Source organism: Phlebotomus papatasi, chromosome 1, assembly GCF_024763615.1.
Source record: "Phlebotomus papatasi isolate M1 chromosome 1, Ppap_2.1, whole genome shotgun sequence".
NCBI classification, from domain to species: domain Eukaryota; kingdom Metazoa; phylum Arthropoda; class Insecta; order Diptera; family Psychodidae; genus Phlebotomus; species Phlebotomus papatasi.
In genome coordinates this window covers 42,017,053-42,040,308 of record NC_077222.1, presented here as the reverse complement: position 1 = coordinate 42,040,308, position 23,256 = coordinate 42,017,053, and the positions used below count along the sequence as shown (strand labels likewise).

The 23,256-nt window shown below is 35.1% G+C and overlaps 3 protein-coding genes across 3 annotated transcripts; 2 read left to right on the top strand and 1 right to left on the bottom strand.

Moving 5' to 3' along the window:
* Positions 1 to 14: 14 nt before the first annotated feature.
* Positions 15 to 1,325, top strand: LOC129799764 (uncharacterized). The gene has a single exon (XM_055843972.1). It carries the CDS (start codon positions 112 to 114, stop codon positions 991 to 993), a length of 882 nt encoding a protein of 293 aa, XP_055699947.1. The 5' UTR covers positions 15 to 111; the 3' UTR covers positions 994 to 1,325.
* LOC129799763 (nuclear hormone receptor HR96) lies at positions 1,007 to 17,074 on the bottom strand. The gene is made up of 4 exons (XM_055843971.1): positions 15,235 to 17,074; positions 6,292 to 6,501; positions 6,005 to 6,217; positions 1,007 to 1,647 (listed from the first exon to the last, which is right to left on the bottom strand). Exons 1-4 carry the CDS (start codon positions 16,642 to 16,644, stop codon positions 1,447 to 1,449), a joined length of 2,034 nt encoding a protein of 677 aa, XP_055699946.1. The 5' UTR covers positions 16,645 to 17,074; the 3' UTR covers positions 1,007 to 1,446.
* A 3,285-nt stretch (positions 17,075 to 20,359) lies between these two features.
* On the top strand, positions 20,360 to 21,311 carry LOC129799762 (protein lethal(2)essential for life-like). Its single transcript, XM_055843970.1, has one exon. It carries the CDS (start codon positions 20,559 to 20,561, stop codon positions 21,171 to 21,173), a length of 615 nt encoding a protein of 204 aa, XP_055699945.1. The 5' UTR covers positions 20,360 to 20,558; the 3' UTR covers positions 21,174 to 21,311.
* The last annotated feature ends 1,945 nt before the right edge of the window (positions 21,312 to 23,256 follow it).

Here is a 23,256-nt window from a genome sequence, read left to right as displayed (position 1 = left end):
GGCGTTGCTCGCACTTTTCGCCGGAGTTCGCCTACTTCGCTGTCACACGTGTTTTTGTTTACAAAATTGCATGAGTTTTATTGTGATTTTATTTAACAAAAATTAGCCAAAATGAAGAGTGATTCGGTGAAAAAACGAGTGTCATTCAGTGATACAATGGATAAGGATGCAAAATCATCAAAAAGCCATTACAAAAAGACCAAGAAGGTGTCAGAAAGCAAGTCTTCTGATGTGTCAGGAGAATCAAGATCGGCCACTCCGGATATCAAAGTAAAACAGGAACAACTGCATGAAAAATGCAGTGAAAGCTCTTCTGATTCCAGCGGAGAAGATGTCAAGAGGTCCATCATCAAGGAGGTTTCTCAAGCTTCTGTTCCAGAGAATTTGAAATTATTCCTCGAAAAGCGTCCGAATCTGACTTTGAATACTCCCACGAAGAAACATCCCGATATGAAGGTGTACTCCGAAGAGGAAGTCTTTATTCTGCAGTGTCACAATTCGATAGAACCTGAAAAATTGCTGGGAGAGAAGATTTACCTCAAAGGAAGGACTCAAATTGAGGAAAATGGATTGGAATTTTCTGTTGAAAAAATTCCAGAAGGACCTTCAAGGACTGTAACTTTGGTGTCTTCTCAGGAAAAAGGACACTTGACAGCCGAGACTTTTCCTGTGGTTGGGAAGATCACCATCAGCCAATTGATTGAGGAGCCTATTATTACCTACAATGCCTCTCAGGACAATGCCCATGAAGAATTCCCGACCAATCTGAAAGTGCGTCATCCTCTCCTTGGAGCAGATTTTGAGAAGACTGTGTCAGAGAACATCGTGGTGAAGCAAGAGTCCCCGGAAATTGAAGTAGTTCAGACATCCCAAAGAAGGTCAAAGAGGAAGAGAGATCGCGAGGAGCCAACTTCGTCAAAGAAATCTCCAGCGAAGAAGAAAATCAAGCAAGAGGAAATATCATCGGACCTCCAATGGCTTCAGGAAGTCTAGAAACAAAAGCCCATTTCTTAAACATTTTCAATCTATTATCTTTTCAAAGAGATATTTCCAAAATTAAACACTATTACATTTATAATTGCATTTTGTGTTAAAATTTCCATACAAAAATCAACATTTTTCTGTGTCACATTCACCAACTTCTTGTCCTTTTCGTGAGAAAATTAGCACCTGTAATTTTCCGCGCTATTCCTCCCTCCGCTTCTTCCCTCATTTAAAAGACAGTTTGCCTTTATAGCCTTTGTTCTGGTACTCAAAAAATGTAATGAAGAAATTTACAAATATCACATGTGATGAAGATTTCTTAAAGCTCCTTGATGCAAAAACATTCTCTTTTGTTTTTTAAACTGTTTTCTGCTCTGGTCTAGTGATTCTTTGACAGTTTCTATTCCATAGAAAGCAGGTGTGTTGTGTTTGTGAGTGATTTTTTTTTTAGAAAAGAACCTTTCAGTGGTTCTTCATATCAAAGATTTCACGCAGAAGAGGTTCCACTTGTGATGGATTCACATCCAAATAAACACCAATGATCACTTCATTCAATTTCCTCAGCTCATTCACCTTCTGGATCAGCTTCAGGAAGGTTGATCGCGCTTCGCAGCCCGGATACACACTCTCCAGGTACCTTCGCAGAAGATAGTAGTAGGAGTTCTAAAAAAAAAATAAAATTTAATTAAAACATTGAATTTTCTACAAGTAATAATTTATTCATAATTCATTTCCGGAATCAGGATTTAATTAAGTTTTAAAGTTTCAATTGAAGAAATTTAATGTTTTTAGATTTTGGCAGTCGAAAATCTTGCAAATTGGTTCGTTACTGAGATAAAATGTCCAATCTGTTCTGTGTGCTATAATCCCCTCAAGTGTGTCTCGGCTAAAATAGCAAATATTAGATGAGATCATATATTCTGTCAGTAGAAGAGGTAAAAAGTTTGGAATGGTATATCTCAGCTCCTGATGAACATAATTGGATGAGTGAACTATTGTTGGAAAGCTTGGTTCATTAGCTTTCAGAATCTGGTATATGTAATTGGCTATGGGTAAATCATGGTCATCCAGAACCATTTATGTCGAAGAAGACACTTTTTGCAGCGTCATTTTTGACCATCTACTGCTGGGACCAGGAGTGACCCACAATTCTCGCACTTGGACTGTTCGTTAGAGGAACTCAAAGGGTATAATTTGTAGAAGAAACTTTTTTTTTGGACATCTTACTTTTTTTTATTCATCGACTTTTGCAAGAATTTTAAAATGTTAAACGCAAGGAAAAAATTACAAAAATCCTAAAAGAGTGGTTTCTGGAGGGGAAGGATAGACGTGGGGATGAAATTGATATGATATTTGGATTCCTTGGATCAACTTATGGGGGAGTACTTAGAACATTCCAAGTCGATATCTTCATTAGTTTGTCCAGAAAATGAGATAGAAGGATTTCTGTCATTTTTTTCTATGCGTATAAAATGTTAAAATTCTTGCAAAAGTCGATGAATAAAAAAAAGTAAGACGTCCAAAAAAAAGTTTCTTCCACAAATTATACCCTTTGAGTTCCTCTAACGAACAGTCCAAGTGCGAGAATTGTGGGTCACTCCTGGTCCCAGAAGTAGATGGTCAAAAAAGACGTTGCAAAAAGTGTCTTCTTCGACATAAATGGTTCTGGATGACCATGATTTACCCATAGCCAATTACATATACCAGATTCTGAAAGCTAATGAACCAAGCTTTCCAACAATAGTTCACACATCCAATTATGTTCATCAGGAGCTGAGATATACCATTCCAAACTTTTTACCTCTTCTACTGACAGAATATATGATCTCATCTAATATTATAGCAAACTCTATTTTGAAACGTTGAGGAGGTATAGGGAGGTGTAGAGCAATTCGGCCAGTCTTAAGCATATCATGACTTTTTAAAATACAATAAATAAATATAAGTGAAAATATGCTGTATATTTTCAATTAGGGGAGACCCAGGCAGAGTTATTCAGGGGTACAATTATATAGAGGGGTGTTAAAGTTTTTCTGAGAAAGAATATTGAGCAAACTATTCTGTATCAAGAGTATAGGGGAGACTGGGGCAAAATTTGTCAAAACGAAAATTTCAATATTCACTAGTTTCTAAAATAAAAGAGACGGAGGCTTGAAATTTTTGTTATAGATAGCCTTCATGAACCTTCTTAAACTTACAAAGTTTCAAGGGATTCGAGGAAGGATTATGTAAAATAAAAAATAATGAAATTTTGAGCCCTATTTTTGGAATATTTGTCTTACAGAAAAATATTAATACTGATTAGCTCAATTTAAGCACATTTCTCGTTAAGATAGAGAAAAACTGTCTTCGACAAAGTTGTAGAGCAATAAATTTCCTATAAAAAATATGTCTATTTAATATTTTTAACGTTTCCGAGAGTAAAACATCACAAATTATTCGAAGACTGACAAAATTTGCCCCAGCAATTTTGAGAATCTCCACAAAAACGACCTTTAGAAAATGATTCGAAAATCACATTTCTTTCCAGATGGAGGAAAATAGACTTCTGCAATGTTGTAGAGCAGTAAATTTCCTATAAGAACATGCTTATTATAAAACATTTAAGTTTTCTCACAGAGCTCGTGAAAGAATTAAATATGCGTTCTGACAAGTTTGACCCTCCAGTTCAATTCTGGGTGGAGGCACGAATTTCTCCTATCTCCACTGAGAAAAAACTGGATAATTTGAGTGTCACTTGCTCTGATTGACGATTCTCATTACGGATAGAGTCCGGTCTATTTCGGTATAGTAAGGGTCGGGGTACGTACAGTGAGGCAGAATAGAAGCAGGTGTGACCCACCGTTAGAAAGATCTACAAATTCAGATAGAAGTTACTAAAAAAAATTATCGAAATCGCTCCATAAACATCGAAAATGCAATCCGGTCAAGACATTTTTGAATATAGCTCAGGCCAGGGATCGTCAAAGGAACCTCAGCTACAACATAATAAAATTTAAAGAAAAAGCATCGTCTAGTTTTCGAAATATTCGATATCGAATTTTCAAAAATCGATTTTTCGATTAATTGAATCTTCGATTAAATCGGATGAAATTGGGGTGTCAAAAATGCCGTAGTATTCCAGGAGAGCTGTCCAAAACACCAAAATTTTTCAAATTCCGACAATACCAGAGATATGAGTATTTGAAAATTCAATTAGATCTTTTGGTCAGGGCGATCGGGGGGCCTGACTATTTTTTTAATCGAAAGGTCTGAAAGGTCTTAGACCCAGCTATAACATACCAAAATTTGAGACCGATCCATACCATATAGGTTGAGTTATTGAAAAATCAATATCTTAGGGTGTTCCAAAATAGCTCTGAAACCTTTTTACCCCTAAAATTCAACTATCAAACGAATTTTTAAGTATTTCGAGTTGCAAGCATTCCCAGGTTTTCAACCTTCTCAACTCAACCAAATCTCAGCTACCATAAGCTTATATCTGGGCTTTTTTTGTTATATCTAAAAATTGATCCTAATGACTTCATTAATTTTCGGATATAATGGATATCTATGACCGAAAAATTCGCCATTTTTAATTTTCAATGGTTAAATATCAAGCACTGTAGACGGTTCAATTTTCAACGGAGTTGCCTAATTTTGTTTTTTTGGAAAGGTCTTCAAATTTCAATCGGCAATAAATCGGTAAAGTGCTCGTAAATATTTTACCTTTTTCGAATTTACTTTTTTATTTGTCTTTATGTTTGTAACTGAAGGTAAAACATTCTAATATACGCATTCCTTAACCAATTTTCGATTTCGAAACACTATAGGGCAAACAGGGGTAGATTAACCACGTATAGTATTAGATAGTGGTATCTTATAGTTTGCCAGCGAAGGAATATTGAGGAAACCACTCTTTATTCTAAATATATACTTCCCTTACTATTCATTGAAATATTTATCAGCCTCATACATACATTTTTTGTACAAATTATACACAATCAAAAATTCCATTTGGTGGCTAATTCTACCGCGGTCTCTCCTACCAAATTTTTTTTGTAAGTATTTGGTATATATTTTGAAGCAAGTTGTTTACGCTTGCATAGGCAAACTTGTCCTTTTTTTCAATATGGAAAAATGATACACTCAGTCCCGGAATTATGCACATTTTCGGGATCGAAAAAAACGCGCGGAATGGCATTATGCATCGAGAAAATTTCAGTTTCATCGAGTATTTGAGTTTTCATTCATTTGAGTTTTCATCGAGTAAAAGTAGTCAAAATAAAAAGATTCCACTGTTCAATGGAAATGCATTAACAAACAGTACTTTTTGGTCAGAGTTCTTCAATAAATGGTTAGAATATTTAAAAAATTTACCTTAATAAAGAAAATTATAGTTTTATTCTGCAAAAGAAAACATAGTGTTTTCAAATTTCCCGAGTCACAACATAGTATACATTCAGGCGTATTTCAAAAATGTTTCATAAATTGACTTCTAAAAGTAGGCAAACTTGCATAATTGTATGTGCATAATTCCGTCAGGTGCATACGGTGCATAATCCCGAAGTGCATAATGCTGGGACTGAGTGTAGAAATTTCTCACAAATGTGTAGAAGCCAGTGACCTCGAAAAGGTCATTTTAACAATAAAAAAAGGAAAAACCAAAAAATATGAAACGGCCCTTTCCTGAATCTGCCCCATTATCCCCTATAGAATATTTCTAATATTTGACAAAAAGTTCTAGTTTTATATTTCTCTCGATTTTATCATCCGGAACTGTGAATCTATGGCCAGCATCAGATATTTATGATCTCCCACGTAAAAAAATTCAATTAATTCAATTAAAAGCCCTTCAGATTAAAATAACTAAAAAAAAATTCAAATTCAAGATAGAGATCAAACTACTTTGTTGATTTTATCTACGAAAGGCAATGATTCATGCTGTAATTCAATTGACTTAATAAAAAATTATGTCATTGAAATTTCGATGATAAGGAATTCTTGAATGGCTGAAGAAGAGAATTACAAACATTCTCACCTGTTCTAGCTTGATGACGTCAGAATGAACAATTCTTGGACGATCTGGCGAAAAGAGCGTTATGGCACACATAATCAAGATGATATTTTCGTCTGTTCGCCATTTAGGATCAAAAGTCAAGATGAATCTCTCATGTTCTTCGTAGACATTTCCTTTGGCCAATTTCAGCACATCCGCCTTGAGCCTGGACATTTCTTCTTGATTGTGAGGGATCTTTAGCACAAAAAAAATAAGGAGATTTTTGAAAGTTTAAGCAGAAAGAAAGGATCATTAATTTGGAGGAATACCTTCCAAGATGCCCTATCGCTATCGTATTGCATAACTGAACGGAGGATCATCATTTCTGTGCATCCACCCTTCAATAGAGCCACCTGATCCTCCTGGCACATATTCTTGAAGGCGCTGATTTTCTTGGACATCTTTATCAGTCGCCTGATGGCTACGGCAGTCAAATTGACGAGTTTGAGCAGCTGTGGATCTTGCTGATTGTGATTTGTCTGCAAAATATTCAGGCATCACAAAATTATTCCCGCTGATTGTAACCACTGCCGAAATTTCGTCTGTTTACTCAAGTGCGACGAGTGAGCGAGAAAGAGAGAGGGCATGAGAGAGAGAGAGAGGGAGAGAGGAGGAAGAGACGAATGGAAAATTGATTAAAAGGTTCAGAAATTGAATCACATTGTAAAATACAAACACTCAGCAAATCACAATGGATTGAGGTCCATTATTTCATCTTCTCTGGCTCTAGTTCCAAACTTCGCCAAATGCCTCAATTACTTGCTCAATGAGAGATTTATGAGCTTATCAAGTCACATTTATTATAATAGAAAATTCTGAGTTATGTAAAAAAAAACTAAGATTTTTTTTCTCTTTTTTGAATTACAAAAACATTTTTTTTTGTAATTTCAGCCAGATAGAAAACTGAAAATAAAACAGAAAGCGAGAGTTCTTATCAGCATTGTTATTAAGATTACACGTTTCTCGTCAACTAATCGCATTGAATTGATTGTGATAGTCTCACTTTCAGAGAGTGAAATTGAACTCAAAGTATTTCAATCTAAAATACACAAAGTGTTTTAACCTTTGCCCTTTAGAAGTGAAAAATCAGAAGCAGCTTTTCAATGAATTATAAGAAAAATAAACGCCATCGTGTCTAACCGAGTGTGAGGAAATGGATAATACAGTTTTTTTTCCTTATAAGTAGGTGGAACATTTCAAATGGAAAAATGTCATATTAATTAAATCTACGCAAAATAGATTGAAGAAAAACCTGACCTTTTATAGTTCGAAATCGATAAAATCGTCCAACAAATGGGAAATGGATTGGAAAAAGTTTTCTCTTCGAGAATTAATATTTCAGAGCTGTCGACCCTTAAAACAGTTCAGAAGTGCCAATGACATTATCAATTCGATACCTGAGAATAAGAAAAGAACAACTCGATTTTTTGCGAAATTCGTTTTTTTCGCTTTTCTGGTACTCCTTGACACCCTCTACTTCCCCTGTGAATATTATACTGGAAAATAAATTATTCCCAAAGTTATAGTGCTTTTTCCAAAAAAGCAAAATCTCACTCATTTTTCAATTCAGTCAGGATAAGAGCCGCATAACTCGACCGTGTGACGTCATCATTTTACTTGTCAAAAGTATCCCGGCTGATTTCACGACAATGGATAAACTATTATTTGGCTGCAAATATGTATAGTCTTCAAATTGGTAATAACTAGTTAATAACTAATATAGTCAATAATAGTTAATAAATCTTCTAAAAAATTAAAAAAATGGATCAAAAACTAAAAAGTGGAAATTGAATACGAAATAGATGTAAAATGCTATTATTATCTATTATTATGCTATTATTTATCAAATATTACTAACATCTTGATATTTTTTTAAGTTCTCGAATATTGTAAAGTGTTGCAAAAACTGGATAAAAGCGATAAAATGCTAATTTATTATGCAGCAAACTTCTCCTTGGCGCGAGAGCTCATAACCTGTTAACTTTAAACTGTTAACTGTAAAATTGGTTTGAAATAATAACAAGAAATATGTAAAAAATGAAAATAAAAAAAAATAATATAAGACCTATTGTTGGTATGGTTACCCGCCCTTGGAATCCTACTTCGCTGAAACACTTCCTCTTAGTTCGATAATTATATCTTTTTATTAATCAATTTTCACATGAAAGTCTTCTACATGTTCTTTCGGATAATTAGCCGCCATTCCACACTTCACTTCTTCTTCTTCTTCCTCTTCCAGTTCCCCATCCTAGACACACACCAACTGATCGACATCTCCCCTCACTACAGTTCCCACACCCAGCAACGAAAAAGTTCCCTGTTCGACTTGTCGCGACGGTGGCGGCCTCCCAAATGTTCAGAAAGTGGTGGCCATCAAAGAGAACTATTGCTTCAACCGCGTTCGCTTTTTCCCAGCCCGTAAGGATTTACATTGGACCGAACCCTGTTCCGAACGCGTTTGCTGAACGGTGTTCAAACAGGGAACTTTCGTTGCTGGGCAGGGGGAATTCTGTGTGGAATTGTCACGCGTGAGTTAGAAACCCATCAATGCTAATCGAACTTTCTTCTTCTCTTTATTTAACGGGACGTCATCCATTGAATGGTTTCCCGTACCAATCGAACTTTTGTTCTCGTAATCACATGTGTTCGAAAATGCAATTAATTGATTTTTTAATGAAATCTCTCTTCAATTCAATGATTTTTCCTTGATTTGTTTAATAAAAATAATTGTCATTTAAATTGCCAGTAACCTCAAATGTGTAACTGGACTAGACTTGTAATGGTATAGTAAAGAAAAATAAGATGAAAATGCATTTTATGAGTTGTTCTTCTTTCCCGAATTTCTGTTGGAATTTCACAAAAAAAAATCTAAAATTCACAAATTACAAATGAGAATTTAAAAATTGTACAGACGAATATTAGTTGTATAATCCTTACCAAATTGCTAGAAAAAGAAAATTCAATGGAAATTGGCTTTTTGTTACGATAATCTGTGATAAACCATTTTGGCATTTTCTGCCAATTTTCAGAAAATTTATACAAAAACCACAAGAAAATAGGAAAATATATATTAAAAAATTAATTTATAAGTCCTATAACTGCTGTGGAAGTCTTGTGAATTGAAAAACTATTAAAAATTTGATTTTTTGTTAAGAATATCTGAACTAGCATAGTATGCCAACTTGGTAATCTACGTGATTTTTGTCTCGGGTTTTAAAGTTGCACTATTGCGTGGATGTCTCTTAAAAAATGGCTACTGATTTCGTTGGCATCATACGAGCGCTTTACGCCAAGAACAAAATGGACGACGAGCGCCTCTCACGCTTTTCATGCGTACTTCGCTTTCCTGTCGGCAGTACATCGAGAAAACCCTTTAAAGTGCGATAATCGAAATATCGATTTAATCGAATTTTCTATGAGGATAATGTGTTTATAGGTATAATTTATGCCTAATGGGAAATTGTCAATGAATCTGTCACAGTGATTAAAAACACGTGGTGGTTCAGAGCAATGGCCGCGATGGATTAGTATACATAGATAGTGATGCGTATGGGGAATGATATCGAAACAATTTTGACAAGCGATGCGTGACCAGTCGGGTCTTTTGGCAGCGTGGGAAAACTGGAGTTGTTTGGGTCTTATCCTGAGTTTTTGATATGACAGCTGAGGAAAAATATGTTACAACTCGGAAAATATTGTAATAGTTATTAAAATACACATTATTTTGTGAAAATTTTATGGAATTTAGATAGCTATTATAGAATCCTTTCGTTTGATGTACAATATTAGAAAAGTGAAGTTAAATTAATTGATTTATTAGAAAATGCAAATCTCAGCTTTAAATCGCTCTCCTGTAAAGTTGGCCATTCGCGAGTTGTTCTTTTCTTATTCTCAGGTATCGAATTATTCCAGTTTGAGATTTTTTTTGTAGGACTAAATGTTGAAAGTGTTTTATCGCTAAACACTGCAGAGAACATAGATAAGAAGTCTTTTATTTACTAATGAACATAAACCATTTGGCAATGTTCAAGTTACATGAATAGTATTATGAATTGTTTATGGAAGTTGTTGTAATTTCATTTAATTAATAGTTTATTAACCCATTCCTTACCATGGTATTATACATCATACGCAAATTGAGTGATTTTTGATGATTTATTTCTGGGCAATTTTTATCCGAATTGCTATCGGGAATGGATTTTTAGTAACGTTAGTTATTCAATTACTTAGGAAAAATAGTCCAACAGAGATGAAAACGCATTTTGTTATTATTTTCTTGCTTCACGGAAGGTCATGCAAAATTTTTGCTCAAAATGGCGGACGGAAAATACGACATCCCGTCGAATTTCTTAAATTATGCCTCTTTCCTCTTTCCTGATTTGAATTCTAGTTGCCAATTTGTGTTCTTGGATAGTTACTTTATCTAAAGCAATAGAGTTTGTAATGAATTAATGCACAGAATTTAAATTCAGTGACCGTTAAGACGCGTGTTTGACAGAGGCTCCCCGCGCCCCCATATGAGATAAAATTTTTTTCTTTTCAAAAAATTCATCTACTAATCTGTAAGAAAATAATCCCAAAATATGAACATTCTATCTCGAGTATTTCTGATACATTGACTGAATGGGTTAAAACAAAAGATTGCTTTATCACTTTTAAACGACTTAAAATGAGACGGAATATAAAGAAAATTTGTATGGAGAATTGAAAAATTAATACAAGTTTAAAGAAAACTTGCAACATAATAATAAATGCGATAAGTTCGTAAGTTTGCCAAAAGACGAGCACGATACGGATTTCAAGCCTAATATGGATTACATGCTAGAGGTTTAACCCAGTTCCCAAATGTCTGGAAATCCAAGCAATTTTACTGACTTGACCTTGATATCCAATTCCAAATCAAAAATTTCCAAATAATCTTGTCTGATAAGATATTATAGAAATTCGGCTATATGACTAAACACCTAGTTTAAAGCCTATGTAAGATTTAGCCATTTGTGTAAACTTCTCTAATTTATTATCAGGCAAGATTGGGCAAGATTTTTACTGCTCGAACTCAAATGGAGAGTAGTTATCCACTTTTGACATGGCTAGAGGTAAAACGATAAGAGATATCGACTTTCGGTGTTCGATGACCCCCCATAAGTCTAGCAAATCCCCACCCTCTATAACCATGTTTTTTTATTTATTTCGAAAACGGCTTCTAGAATTTTTTTTTTATTTTCGAATATGTTTTGGAGGTTCTGGAGGTAATTGAAGTGAAAATTGTGTCCTTGCTTAGACACCTGTTAGAAAAACATTTCGATATCGAACTTTCCAAGTCAACATTTAACCACTTTGGAGAGTCTATTTTTCAACTGATTTCCTTAAATTTGGATTCTTTCAAAGATCTTGAAATTTCCAATTCAGTTGCATCGGACTTAATCGGTCATGAGTCTGTATAGTACTTGTAAGTGATTTACCTTTCTCGGATTTATATTAGTGGTAGTCACGCCGATATTTCTTCCTTGGACATGGACACCTATGTTCGAAAACCATTTCGATATAGAATTTTCAAAGACCAAAGCTTAATCAGTTTGGAGAGCCTATTTTTCAACCGATTTGCCTAATTTGGATTTTTTTTTAAATATCTTTAAATTTCCAACTCGATTATATATCGGACTTAACTGGTCATGAATCGGTATAGCACTCGTAAATGATTTAGGGGAAAGCGCGCTGCCTTTTGACGACTCAAGCTTCGAAAAATTCAATTTTTTCTCTATGTTCTTTATGGATTTCACCCATAGCTGTTTTCTGAAAATTTCACGCATTTGATGATATTCTCTGGTAAAGATCTTTAACTTTAAATTTCATTTTTTTTCAGGCCCTTATGGCGTCTACGAAATAGAAGTAATTTCCCGTCAAATCATTGCTCTACCTGCCGATTTTACTCGGATGTTTTTTGAATTGTAACGGTATATTCTAGTATATTCAGAGAAACTTTGTAGATTTTCGGCAGAATTTCTGCGTAGAAAATCTGTAGATTTTCGGCAGAATTTCTGCATTGGAAATCTGCATAGTCTCCATTGTCTTAACAAAAATATTGTTGATTATCAAGAAACTGTAGAAGTTACAAAGAAAATGGTATGCTCTGCTTAATAAGCATTACTGATTAAACATTTTACATAACTAAAAAGTTGCGAGCAAAAATACTAATTTCTTAAAAATCGCCAATCGAATGATACAAAAACAGGAAATTTAGGTCGATACTATGTTTAAAGATATCACTTCAATATTCTCTACTTATAACATGATGTCGCAGTATTCTTTATTTTATATAAACACTGTGAAATCACCAAGAATCACTCTATTGAATTTTGCAAACTTCAGTGCAAAATATTCCATTTTTTTCAGACATAGCTGTCTGGAAAGTCTGGAATGTAGAAAAAAATCTACAGAAAATCGGCAAAATATCTACAGAAATTCGTCAGAGTATGCAACAGGATTCGTCAGAAAATCTGGAAAAATTTTATGCCGAATTTTATCCCAAGCCCAAATAAAATTCGTAGGAATATCTACAGATTTCTCGGCAGATTTTCTGCAGAGGTGTAGATATTTTCTGCAGAAATCTTAAACATATCTGTCGAAATTATTCGACGAAATTTCGTCAAAAATTCCCTTTAAAAAATGACATTTCTGCCCACAATGATAGGAGAAATTTTCTTTAACCCTTTAAGGATGAGAGGGTTAAAAATTAGGGGTCAGAAAAAATCACTTTCTTTGACTTTTAAGAACAAAACCGAACTTTAGAAGGCCATTGAGAAAAAAAGAGGGTGCGATTAACTTTTTTTTCCTCATAACTTTAACACTTTGTAAAAATATATCAACATTTTTTAATGTTAATTTTACACCTTTTTAAAGGTAAAATTAACATGAAAAAGAGTTACAGTTACAATACACCTAAAAAGGGTAATATTTACACCGATTTTGGATCAATACTGCGGGGTAAAATTAACATTTCCGGAATGTTATTTTAAAATTTTTCGGATTTCTCTCAGTGTAGGAAAAAAATCATTTTTGGGTCACCGGTGATCCGATCGTCCTTAAAGGGTTAAAAGGCATTTTTTTTTAAATTACTCCTACTGTGTTGAGGCCTTTAAGCAGACTATATAACTAAACTTTACATTTTTTTCTACAAAAACAATTTTTTTTTAACTTTTCAAGGACGACAAGGTTAAAAATTAGGGGTCAGAAAGAATATTTTTTCTGAATAAAGGGAAAAACGTAACTTTAGATGGGCGTAGGAAAAATTTTACTTAATTAAAGGGTTAAACATGGAAAATGTTGAGACAGGGTTGAAATAGTTATCGAGATATTTAGCTTTAAGCCTTTGCATTTTTTTTTTTTGAGACTCTGACATAAGAAAATATGGACATTCTAGAAAAAACAATTTTTTGAATTTTGAAATAAAAGCTCAAATTCTTGTAGAAGATTGCAAACTGTATTAGGATTATTACTGTATTAGGATGTCCAAATCTAGAATATTTTTGTACGACCTCTAAATTTCTGGGTTAAGATATTTTTGATCAAAAAACGGTGAAATTGGCTTGCTGCGTATGCTGTGATCCCGAAAAAATTATGCCCTGAAGGGGAATTCTGTAATAGTATGACAATGTCATGTGACAAATTTTGGTGGTAAAAATCGGGACCAGGACCACATTAAGGCCCAGTGAGCATCGAATGGTTTTCCTAAGGAGCTTTATGAAGTTCTTGGTGACTGATATAGGGGAAAGTGGTCTGCCTTTGAATGCGGCAGCCTTTGAATATTGTAATTTTTTCATTTTTCTTTAAAGCATAAATTCCTTTCTATTAACTATTAGATAGCTATTCATAATCCTCACAAGTCATCAAAAAATGCAGACTCTAGCTCTTATTTTCTAGGTGCTAGGGCAAAAAAACGAAACTGAGCTCTGAACTGTAATTTTGATGTTCCACAATTCACGTGTTTTTTCATAATGAAAATAATTTTTCGAACAAATCTTCTATTGTGAGTCATAGAATGTTATTCTTGGATGGTATTTCTCCAAATACATTTTGATTGCGATGAAACAAATTTTGTGGGTGATAAAAGTTTGCAAATATTGCTCTGCGGCAGCCTTTGAATCTTAATGTTGTGTGCCTTTGAATCCTCTCTTTCCATACATTGAAACATCTGACAGCTTCCTATCCGGGAGCAGAATAAAACTCCTACTTTGGTCTGACGAATGTCATACAAATACTTATAACATGCTATCTTGCTCCGGCCGGGATGTTTCAAACTGACAATTGGCAACTTCAATGGCGTTTTATTACAAATTTGCAAGTGAAAAACAGTGCTTCAGAAAAATGTAAAAAATGTTGTTGTATAATGACTTTGGACTACACTGGTGGTTTTATTGAGTGCATTAGGGTTCATGCTAATCAATTATGGGCCGTTTAATGTTATAGCCCTAATATTCTCAGTAAAAAATTAAGATTTAAAGGCTGCCCAACCACATTCAAAGGCAGACCATGCAGGCTGCCTTTGAATATATCGACATAACATTTTTAAGTTCCTCACCAGGAAAAACTGAGGACTTGCGAGTCCTGAATGGGGTAAGCATAGAAGCTTAATGAACAAGAGAATATTTTGGTGTAGTGAAAAGTAAAACTCATGTTGTAGTTTACTCTGAAAAAAATCTCAAGTTTTGAAAGTCATTTTTCGTTCAAAGGCAGACCACTTTCCCCTAAGTCGGATTTACATTTAGTTTTTCCGAATTTACCATATAAAAAAATCAATTTTTCGTATGACATTGTCATACTGTTAAAGAATTCTCCTACAGGACAGACTTATGGCTTAAGCTGAGTGGCTTAGTGGGAAACTGATGGCAAAGTTGTCTAATCATTATTTTGATTATAATATTACGTTAAGTTGTCTCTCGGCTTAAGCCGTAGGTGTGTCTAACACATTACTCGGAATTGAAAATATTTAATTTTGACATTAAATATTTTATTTATATTTTATTGCTGGAAAATTTTGTATTTTATATATTCTTAAATTCCTAAAATATCTAGGCAGGAGGATCACATGGTTAAATCAATAATTTTATAACAGGTTAGGGGGGTCGCGGAATACTGATATTCAAAATCTCCAAACGTTTGGCCTCTATACACGGGAAATTCAAATGCATTTTGAGGTTTGAAGTGACTCTCACCTTGATTCTGTAGTCATCAGAAATGAGGCTTGAGAGATCCTCATCAACTGGTGCGTAGAGTGCTTTATTGGCCACAATCAGCTCATTGAGTTTCGCTCTCTCAGCATCATTGAGCTCCCTGCTATTGGTACCCGTCTGTCCCATCGACGAGCACCCCTCGTACTCCAGTTTGATGGCTTCACACAGGACGGACTCGATGGAATTGGGCAGGATGGGCATTTTCTCCACATCCTCCAGAATTTTCCTAGCTTCATCCTCCTCTTCCTTGATCTCAGGAGCATCTTCAGTCAAACCACCTTCGCAAGTTGATGAAGCCATGGGAAAGCTCGGGGATAATCCTACTGACGATTTGGGACTTTCAATGGGCAACATACTGTGCAGCATTGTCTTGAGGGAACTCTCGAGTTCCGGAGATTTGTCTCCGGATGAGGTGGTGGAGTCCACTTTTGAGTGATTCATCATTTTATTGATCATTTTTAGAGCCTCTGCGGGCGAATTGATGAATTTGTTCATGATCTGAAGTCCATCTGCTGGGGACTTCATCAGTTGCTGAAGGAATTGCAGGACATCATTTGGCGAACTGATAATCTTTGTGATGATCTCAAAGGCATCTGTGGGAGAGCTCATGAATTTTGTAAACACTGTGAGAGCATCAAAGGGGGAATTCATGATTTTACTGATGATTTTCAGAGCATCTCCGGGAGCACTGATAAAGTGGCTAATAAGAACAATGGCGTCTTTGGGTGAATTGAGAATTTTTCCCATGACTTCAATGGCATCTTCGGGGGTCTTCATCAGGTGGTTAATCACACGTGTGGCATCCGTTGGAGAGTCCACAATACTGTTGACAATCTCAGAGGGTGTCGATTCCATCGTGGGCAGATACTTCAGGGTTGGCGTTGTGGGAGAATACACGGATCCTGTATTTTCTGGGGATGAAGAAAAGTGCCCTTCCTGGCGCTGGAATGATGCATCTGACGATGAGGAATTTCCATCCCTGATATCTGGACGCTGTGTCCATACATCTGAATCCGGAGGTTCCCTCTTAATCTTAACTGGAGGCTCTCCCAGAGCCAGTTTCTTCTTTGCCCTGTTCTGCTCAATTTTCCTGCGTTTCTGAATCTTGTCCTCTTCTGACATGATATACTCCTTCTTCATGCCAATGGCAAAGCACTTCTCCAGGCGACATCGCTGGCAGAAGCGCCTGGTGACCACAGTGATCTCACACTGTTCACTAAAAGGACAGGTGAGTGGTTTTGTGGCCAGGGCATTGCGCCTGAAGAAGGCCTTGCAGCTCTCGCAGGTGATAGCATTGAAGTTGTAGCCCAGTGCTTTATCTCCACACACACTGCACATCTTCCCATTGGTCCCAGCATCTCCCTGAGCTTGTGGACTTCCTGAATCCTTCATTTTTTCCGTGGCCTTGACACTCAATTCAACACCCTTCTACCTCAGCTCTCAACATACTCCATGCTTCACGTCACTGGCACCAAAATTAACACAATTTTTAGCACTGGAATTGTCCCTGAAAAACACTCTCACTATGCCAATTCCTGACCCAAAAAAAAACTTTTTAACAGCTCATCCAAAGGGAACTTGTTAACTTTTTCAGCCACAAGAAATTCTCTCCCACTGAACACCTGTGCCAGCGATAACACTCGCTATCTGCACCTGGGTGGAGTGTGGATGCTCAAGAGTGTGATGGTAGTCATTTAGATCCCAAATTCTCTGATAGTCACTGATAAAAGCTATTTTTTCACTTTTTTTCCTGCACAACACACACCAAAACATTCAGAAAAAATCATATTCTCTTCTTCTTCTTCAACGAAAACTCCACTAAAAACGCTGACTGCTTTTATCAGGGCTGCCAACTGCAATTTATACGGAGTCAGTGAAACTTTCAATATTTCATTTTTTTCAATCTTTTCATAATCGGATGATCGGATGATAAAATTTGTAAAATCGAATTATCATATAAATTAACTCTATATGCAGCAAATTTAATACTTTTTTTTTGACACATGGATTAAAAATCTTATCTTGTTGACCCATATAAAATTCAAACGGTAAAAGATATCAACTTCTAGTCTTCGATGACCCCTCCTCAAATGACATTACAGTAGGCTCTCGCTAATTCGGCTCTTTTAACCCATTCAGTCAATGTAGTAGAAATACTTGAGATAGAATGTTAATATTTTGGAATTATTTCTCTACTGATTAATAGATGATTTTTTAAAGAGAAAATTTTTTTTATCTCTCATGGAGGCGCGGGGAACCGCCCTCAAACACGCGTCTTAACGGTCACTGAATTTAAATTCTGTACATTAATTCACTACAAACTTTATTGATTTAGATAGAGTAACTATCCAAGAAAACAAATTGGCAACCAGAATTGAATTCAGAAAAAGAGGATGAGGGCCAATTTTAACATATTCGATGGGATGTCGAATTTTCCGTCCGCCATTTTGAGCAAAAGTTTTGCATGACATTCCGCCAAGCGACAAAGACCAACATAATATGTATTTCCATCTCTGTCAGGCTATTTTTTCCAAGTAATTGAAGGACTAAAGTAACTAAAAATCCTTTCCCGATAGCAATTCAAATATATGTTGCTCAGGAATAAATCATCTAAAATCACTCAATTTGCGTATGATTGTATAATACCATGGTAAGGAATGGGTTAAGATCGGGCTACTTTTTAATTCGGGCAGCAGTTAAATTTGAAAAAAAGTTTGTTGACATTTTTCAAGTTTGATTATGATTATCAAATGAAGCAAATATGCTCAAATTTGCCATGATTTGTCTTAGTTCTTATGTGTTTTTGCATTATTGAGGGGTTTTCATGAAATATACCATGAATTTGACTATGTAAATTTAGTATGTGTATGCAGATGAATAAAAAATCGTTGCATTTATAAAATTTGTCGCCCGAATTTCTCTCTAATTCGGATGACATTTCGGTCCCAAAAGCTCGAATTTGAGAGAGTCTACTGTACCTCGAAAGTAATCTCTTTAGTTTTTCCCCTCTTCCTTCATGCGTGTCCTAACAACCCCCTGAAATACGTCAAAAATTAGGTTTTTCTAACATTGTAAAAAATTGGCCCTAGCGATTTCAATGATTTTCGGATATGTTTTGTAGTTAGTCGAGCTGAATATTTCGTCCCTAGACACCTTTCACCGATTACAGTGTCCGCTCCCTAATTCGGATCGGCGTTATCCGGACGAGTTATCGACGGTTACATTTAAAATAATTTTGAGGTTATGTATGCATGAGCGTTCAGCAATGAAAATGAATTATCCTGTGATGTTTTTGTTTAATAAATGAAGTATAATAGCATAGAATTATCTAATTATGTCTTTTTAATCTTCTTTAAAACTTTTATACTTCAAAAACTTCAAAAAAAATCTTGTATTATATTTTCGAGACGTTGAACAAATTCAAAAGATCCATCCGGATTACGAAGCGGACATCTGTCATATTGTCTCCCAATCATCCGGATTACAAAGCGGGTACTGTAATTCGCCATCTTGGATTATTCAAGGTCTAAGGCCAACCACCCTTTTTGTTCACCCGATTTGTTCAATTCATTAATTAAAAGGTTAATGAAAATTTGAAACCCACTTCTTTAACAATTTTGAACTTCAAGCTGATTTTGTGGTGATTTATAGACAAATTTAAATTTCTTAAACGTCTTAAGAAATATATTTTAGTATTGGATGTGTTATAAGTACTGACCAGACGTACTTTTTATCACTATACCAGTCAATTGTTTTAGAGAAGGAGTAAAATAGGTCAAGATTCTTAGATAAGTAATAAAATTTGACCATAATTCTTTAAAAAAATTATCATAGGTCGTTGCCGTCGGTGCCATGTACGGACGCACGAAATATATTTATATATAAAATATATTTATTTATGAAGCAGTTGTGTGAGTGGCCTAGGAATGGTTATGACGACTGTTTGACATCTATATAGCACTATATAGAACTACTGTTCTTTATACGATTCCGCGAATAGTGCAAACGATTTCAACTATTTAATGGCCTCTGCACACACTAGAGGAATTTATGTCCATATTGAAGCAAATTGCTCATGCTTATGTAGGAAAAACTATAGACACAGACATAAATAGTGTGCAGAGGCCATAATGTCCAGCGCACAATAAATTTTGTTTGTAAGCATGTTTTCAAAATTTTATATGAGAGAGAGCGAGATGACTAGATTTCGCTTTCATTCACTCTCACTTAAATGTCAAAAACATGTTTACAAAACAAAAGTTATTGTGCGTTGGACATAACTCATGAGGAAAATCTCCTAGAAAATAAAATCACTGGAGTAATACAATTGAATTTCGGCCAGAAAATTATTTTCGGTTCATAAACGTTTGGAACCAAATCTATGACAGGGATTCAAAGACCTTCTAAATGGATAAAAAAAAAATTTGCCAAATCTATTGAACAATGCTTTTAGCTGAGTTTCAATAGTTCTTCAATCTGAACGAAATATTCGCCTAGACGATCTCCATTAAATACCCGAAAATTAAAATAAAATCCCAGCGATTGTTTTAGAAATATTCTAGAAAAATATATTTTGGAAGGGAATTGGGGAATGAGTAGAAACGAAGGTCATGTAAATAATCCTCAATAATCCTTGAGTTGACTTATGTGGGGTTGTCCGAAATCACCAAGTCCCTATTCCTAACCATTTTGCCTCTAGTTCTGGATAGTTAGAACATGAACGAACAGACAATGTGACATCGCTTTTCTCGAAACTTTAGAATAAATCAAAATTCTAGAAAAAATATGCTTCCTTGCATTCCTTGGGCGGAGGGATGAGTAATCGAATGTAGAATAAAGGATGTATGAATTTTATTATATTTCCCGTTCTTTGAATTCAAGTTAGTATTAATTTATATTTTTCAAAAAGAATTAAACCCTAAAGAGTGATTCACGCAATTTGAAAATTCAAATCCAACGAACTAAAAATCACCTAAAAATATACTAATATCCGCCAATATCGCTAATAATCTTGCAAGTAATCTTTCAAATGATAGAGAGAGCAATAAATTAGGGATGATGACTCATTCCTTGGGAAGGCCCTTGGAGAAAGTTCCAGATTGTTCTAGAAAATTTTCATAATATTTCGTCATTATATTTTAGTGGTCTGATAATGGAAATTTCTAGATGTATTGCTGGTTGTATAAATACAGTCGTTTTCCATTCTGAGATCATCAGTTGAATTCAGCGAGCTAAACAAGCAAGTTCAAGAAGTTCATTCCACAAAGTTTTTATTTATAAAGTGATAATTGTGAAATATTGTGAAAATGGCATTTGCACAAATTGTTACGGATATTGCCAATGAGTTGCAGCGGGCAGAACCAGAAATTCGTCATTTGATCACGGAACTCTCCTGGCCACAACACGCACAGCACGGTCACCATGGTCATCACAGACGCAATCACGGATGCAGAAAGAGATGCAGTAAGAGGGATTTCTTCTGTCAGGAAAATTCCTGCCCACAGAAGAGCCCTTCCACAGACTATAAGGCTAGTCTGGACGTGAAGAACTATTCCAGTGATGAGATTAGTGTAAAAGTTGTGGATAATTTTGTGGTGGTTGAAGGAAATCAACCAGAGAAAGAAGATGATTTTGGGACCATTTCGAGGAATTTTGTGAGACGCTATCGTATCCCAGAGGAATTCAATATTGAGGAAGCATCATCATCTTTGTCACAAGATGGAATTTTGAGCATAAAAGTGCCACTGAAAGTTACACAATCAAAAGAGCGAGTCATTCCAATCCAGAGGACAGGAAAATTACATCAGGACGATACTCAACCTCTCATCGCCAAGGAGACTCCAGAGACAAAATCAGATAGTCCCGAGAAGACAAAGGATGACTCTTCAGATTTTGAAATGGTGAAAGACAATTTGGATTAATCACTGTGACGAAGTTATTGGTGGTGCGTAGATTCTAAGATAACAGCACGAATTCTAATCAATCAATGTATTAAAAATAATAGAAGAAATTTGCACATTTGAAAAATAAAGTTCTCTTATGACAAAGCACTTGAAAAACTTGTTTGTGTGAATAAGCGGCAATTTCAGCATCTTATTAATTATTGAGTGACTTTTTCATCGTTTGTCCATTCATTTGACCTTCCCCCTGCATTTCCATAATCACTGGAGCACACGTCAAGATAATTAATTAGACACTAGAGCTGTTTTTTTGGGAGTTCACGATGTGGCAAATTTAACCAAGTTATTGGATGAGTCTCCTAGACTATACTTCTGAGTAGAGAAGGTACCAAAATTGATGAAGTGATTGGTGTCTGGGAAATGGTCTCGTCATGATTACCTGTTGACGCAGAGAAGCACGTTTCACCTGTCCCGCCAATAGGTTCATTGACCACCTTTGGAAATAAATCACTATCGGATGTTTAAAGCTGATAGAACTGTCGCTTTTATTGTGGCACGTTTAATGTTTGTGTATAATTTGTATCAGGAAAACCACATACCTCTAATTTAATAATTAAAAAATAAGCCTATATCTGCTTACGGTAGGTGGGATTCTCAATTGAAACTAACTCAGAATACTTGCATGGAATCAGTTTGGAGCTAAATTTGGGAAATGTAAAATTGTTGTATAAATACAATAAAATCTTCTTTTAAATCTTAATTCTAGTCTTTTTTTTGAACTTAACTTAAAGATTTATCCGTATCGATTAACTTTTCTAAAGACTTAATGGCAAACAAGGGGGAGATATTAGCTCGAAAGTGGTGTACACTGAGGTGGAAGTACTGCGGAAGTGGAAGTCTCAAAAATTAAACGATTTTTGCGCTTTTCATTTAATTACAGTAGAAAAATGTTTGTGAGCATGTAAGGCAATTAAAGATTGTCCTGAGGGTTAAATTAGTGTTGTTTTTTATCGCTATTGTCTTAAATTTCTCATCAAAATTATCATTAAAAAAATCAAATATCGTTCAACTAACTCCCTCTGTTCCAATAGATGAAACTTAATTGAATGCTTTACAAATATTTAAATTTCAAATTACATTTTCAGTTGGAATACTGTTAAGATTTGTCTATGGGTCGGTTATATTCCTTGTGGAACCGCTGCATCCAGGCCACTTATTTGGGCCCATTATGCACACCCCATTCCCCTGTTCTATCTTAACCCCCAAGGCGAGTAAACCTGCTCCATATAACAGTGCTCTGTGTGCGTTCTGATCACGGTAAACCAACCTTGGTTTGTGGATTTGGACAGTGAATGAGTATTTGTATTCGACTGAACTCTGTATGTCGAAACTTATTTCCTATACTAACCTCTCTTTTTAGGCGGTTCACTGTCAATGTATTGGCATTACTTTCCTATTCATTCACTGGACGAATTCAAGACTATTACAGCAGCTGAAAAATCTGCAGTTGCTTAGTCTTGAACCCAAGACCTCACAGTCATAGAGCTACTGCTCTATCCACTGATCCACTGAGGCCCCTCCCTAAAACATAAAACATAAAACAGATTTGATCTGATTCGACCGTACTTGATTTTTTATTTACTGACCAAATTTGACTTTTTACCGATCAAATTTAATTTTTTACTGATTTCTTAAAGTTTTTTACTGACCATATTTAATTTTTTACTGACCGAATTTGATTTTTTACTGATCAATATTTTATTTTTTACTGACCAATTTGAATTTTTTACTCACCAAAAAGATTTTGCTTTTAACATCTAGTTTGAAGACGGAATCCCGTAATAGAACGAATCAAAATGTGATAGTATCTTACTATTTGCCCCAGCATTTTTGAGAATGATCACAAAATTGCCTTTTACAAAAAGGCTCGTTAAATATATTTCCTTACAAAATAGAAGAAAATGACTTTCACAGAGTTGTAGAGCGGTAAATTTTCTATAAAACTGTGCTAATTAGAAATTTTGGAGGTGCTCAGGTAGCTTGTAAAAAAGTAAAATATCCGATTTTTGACTTTTTGCCCCAGTCTCCCCTAAAGATTTATCCT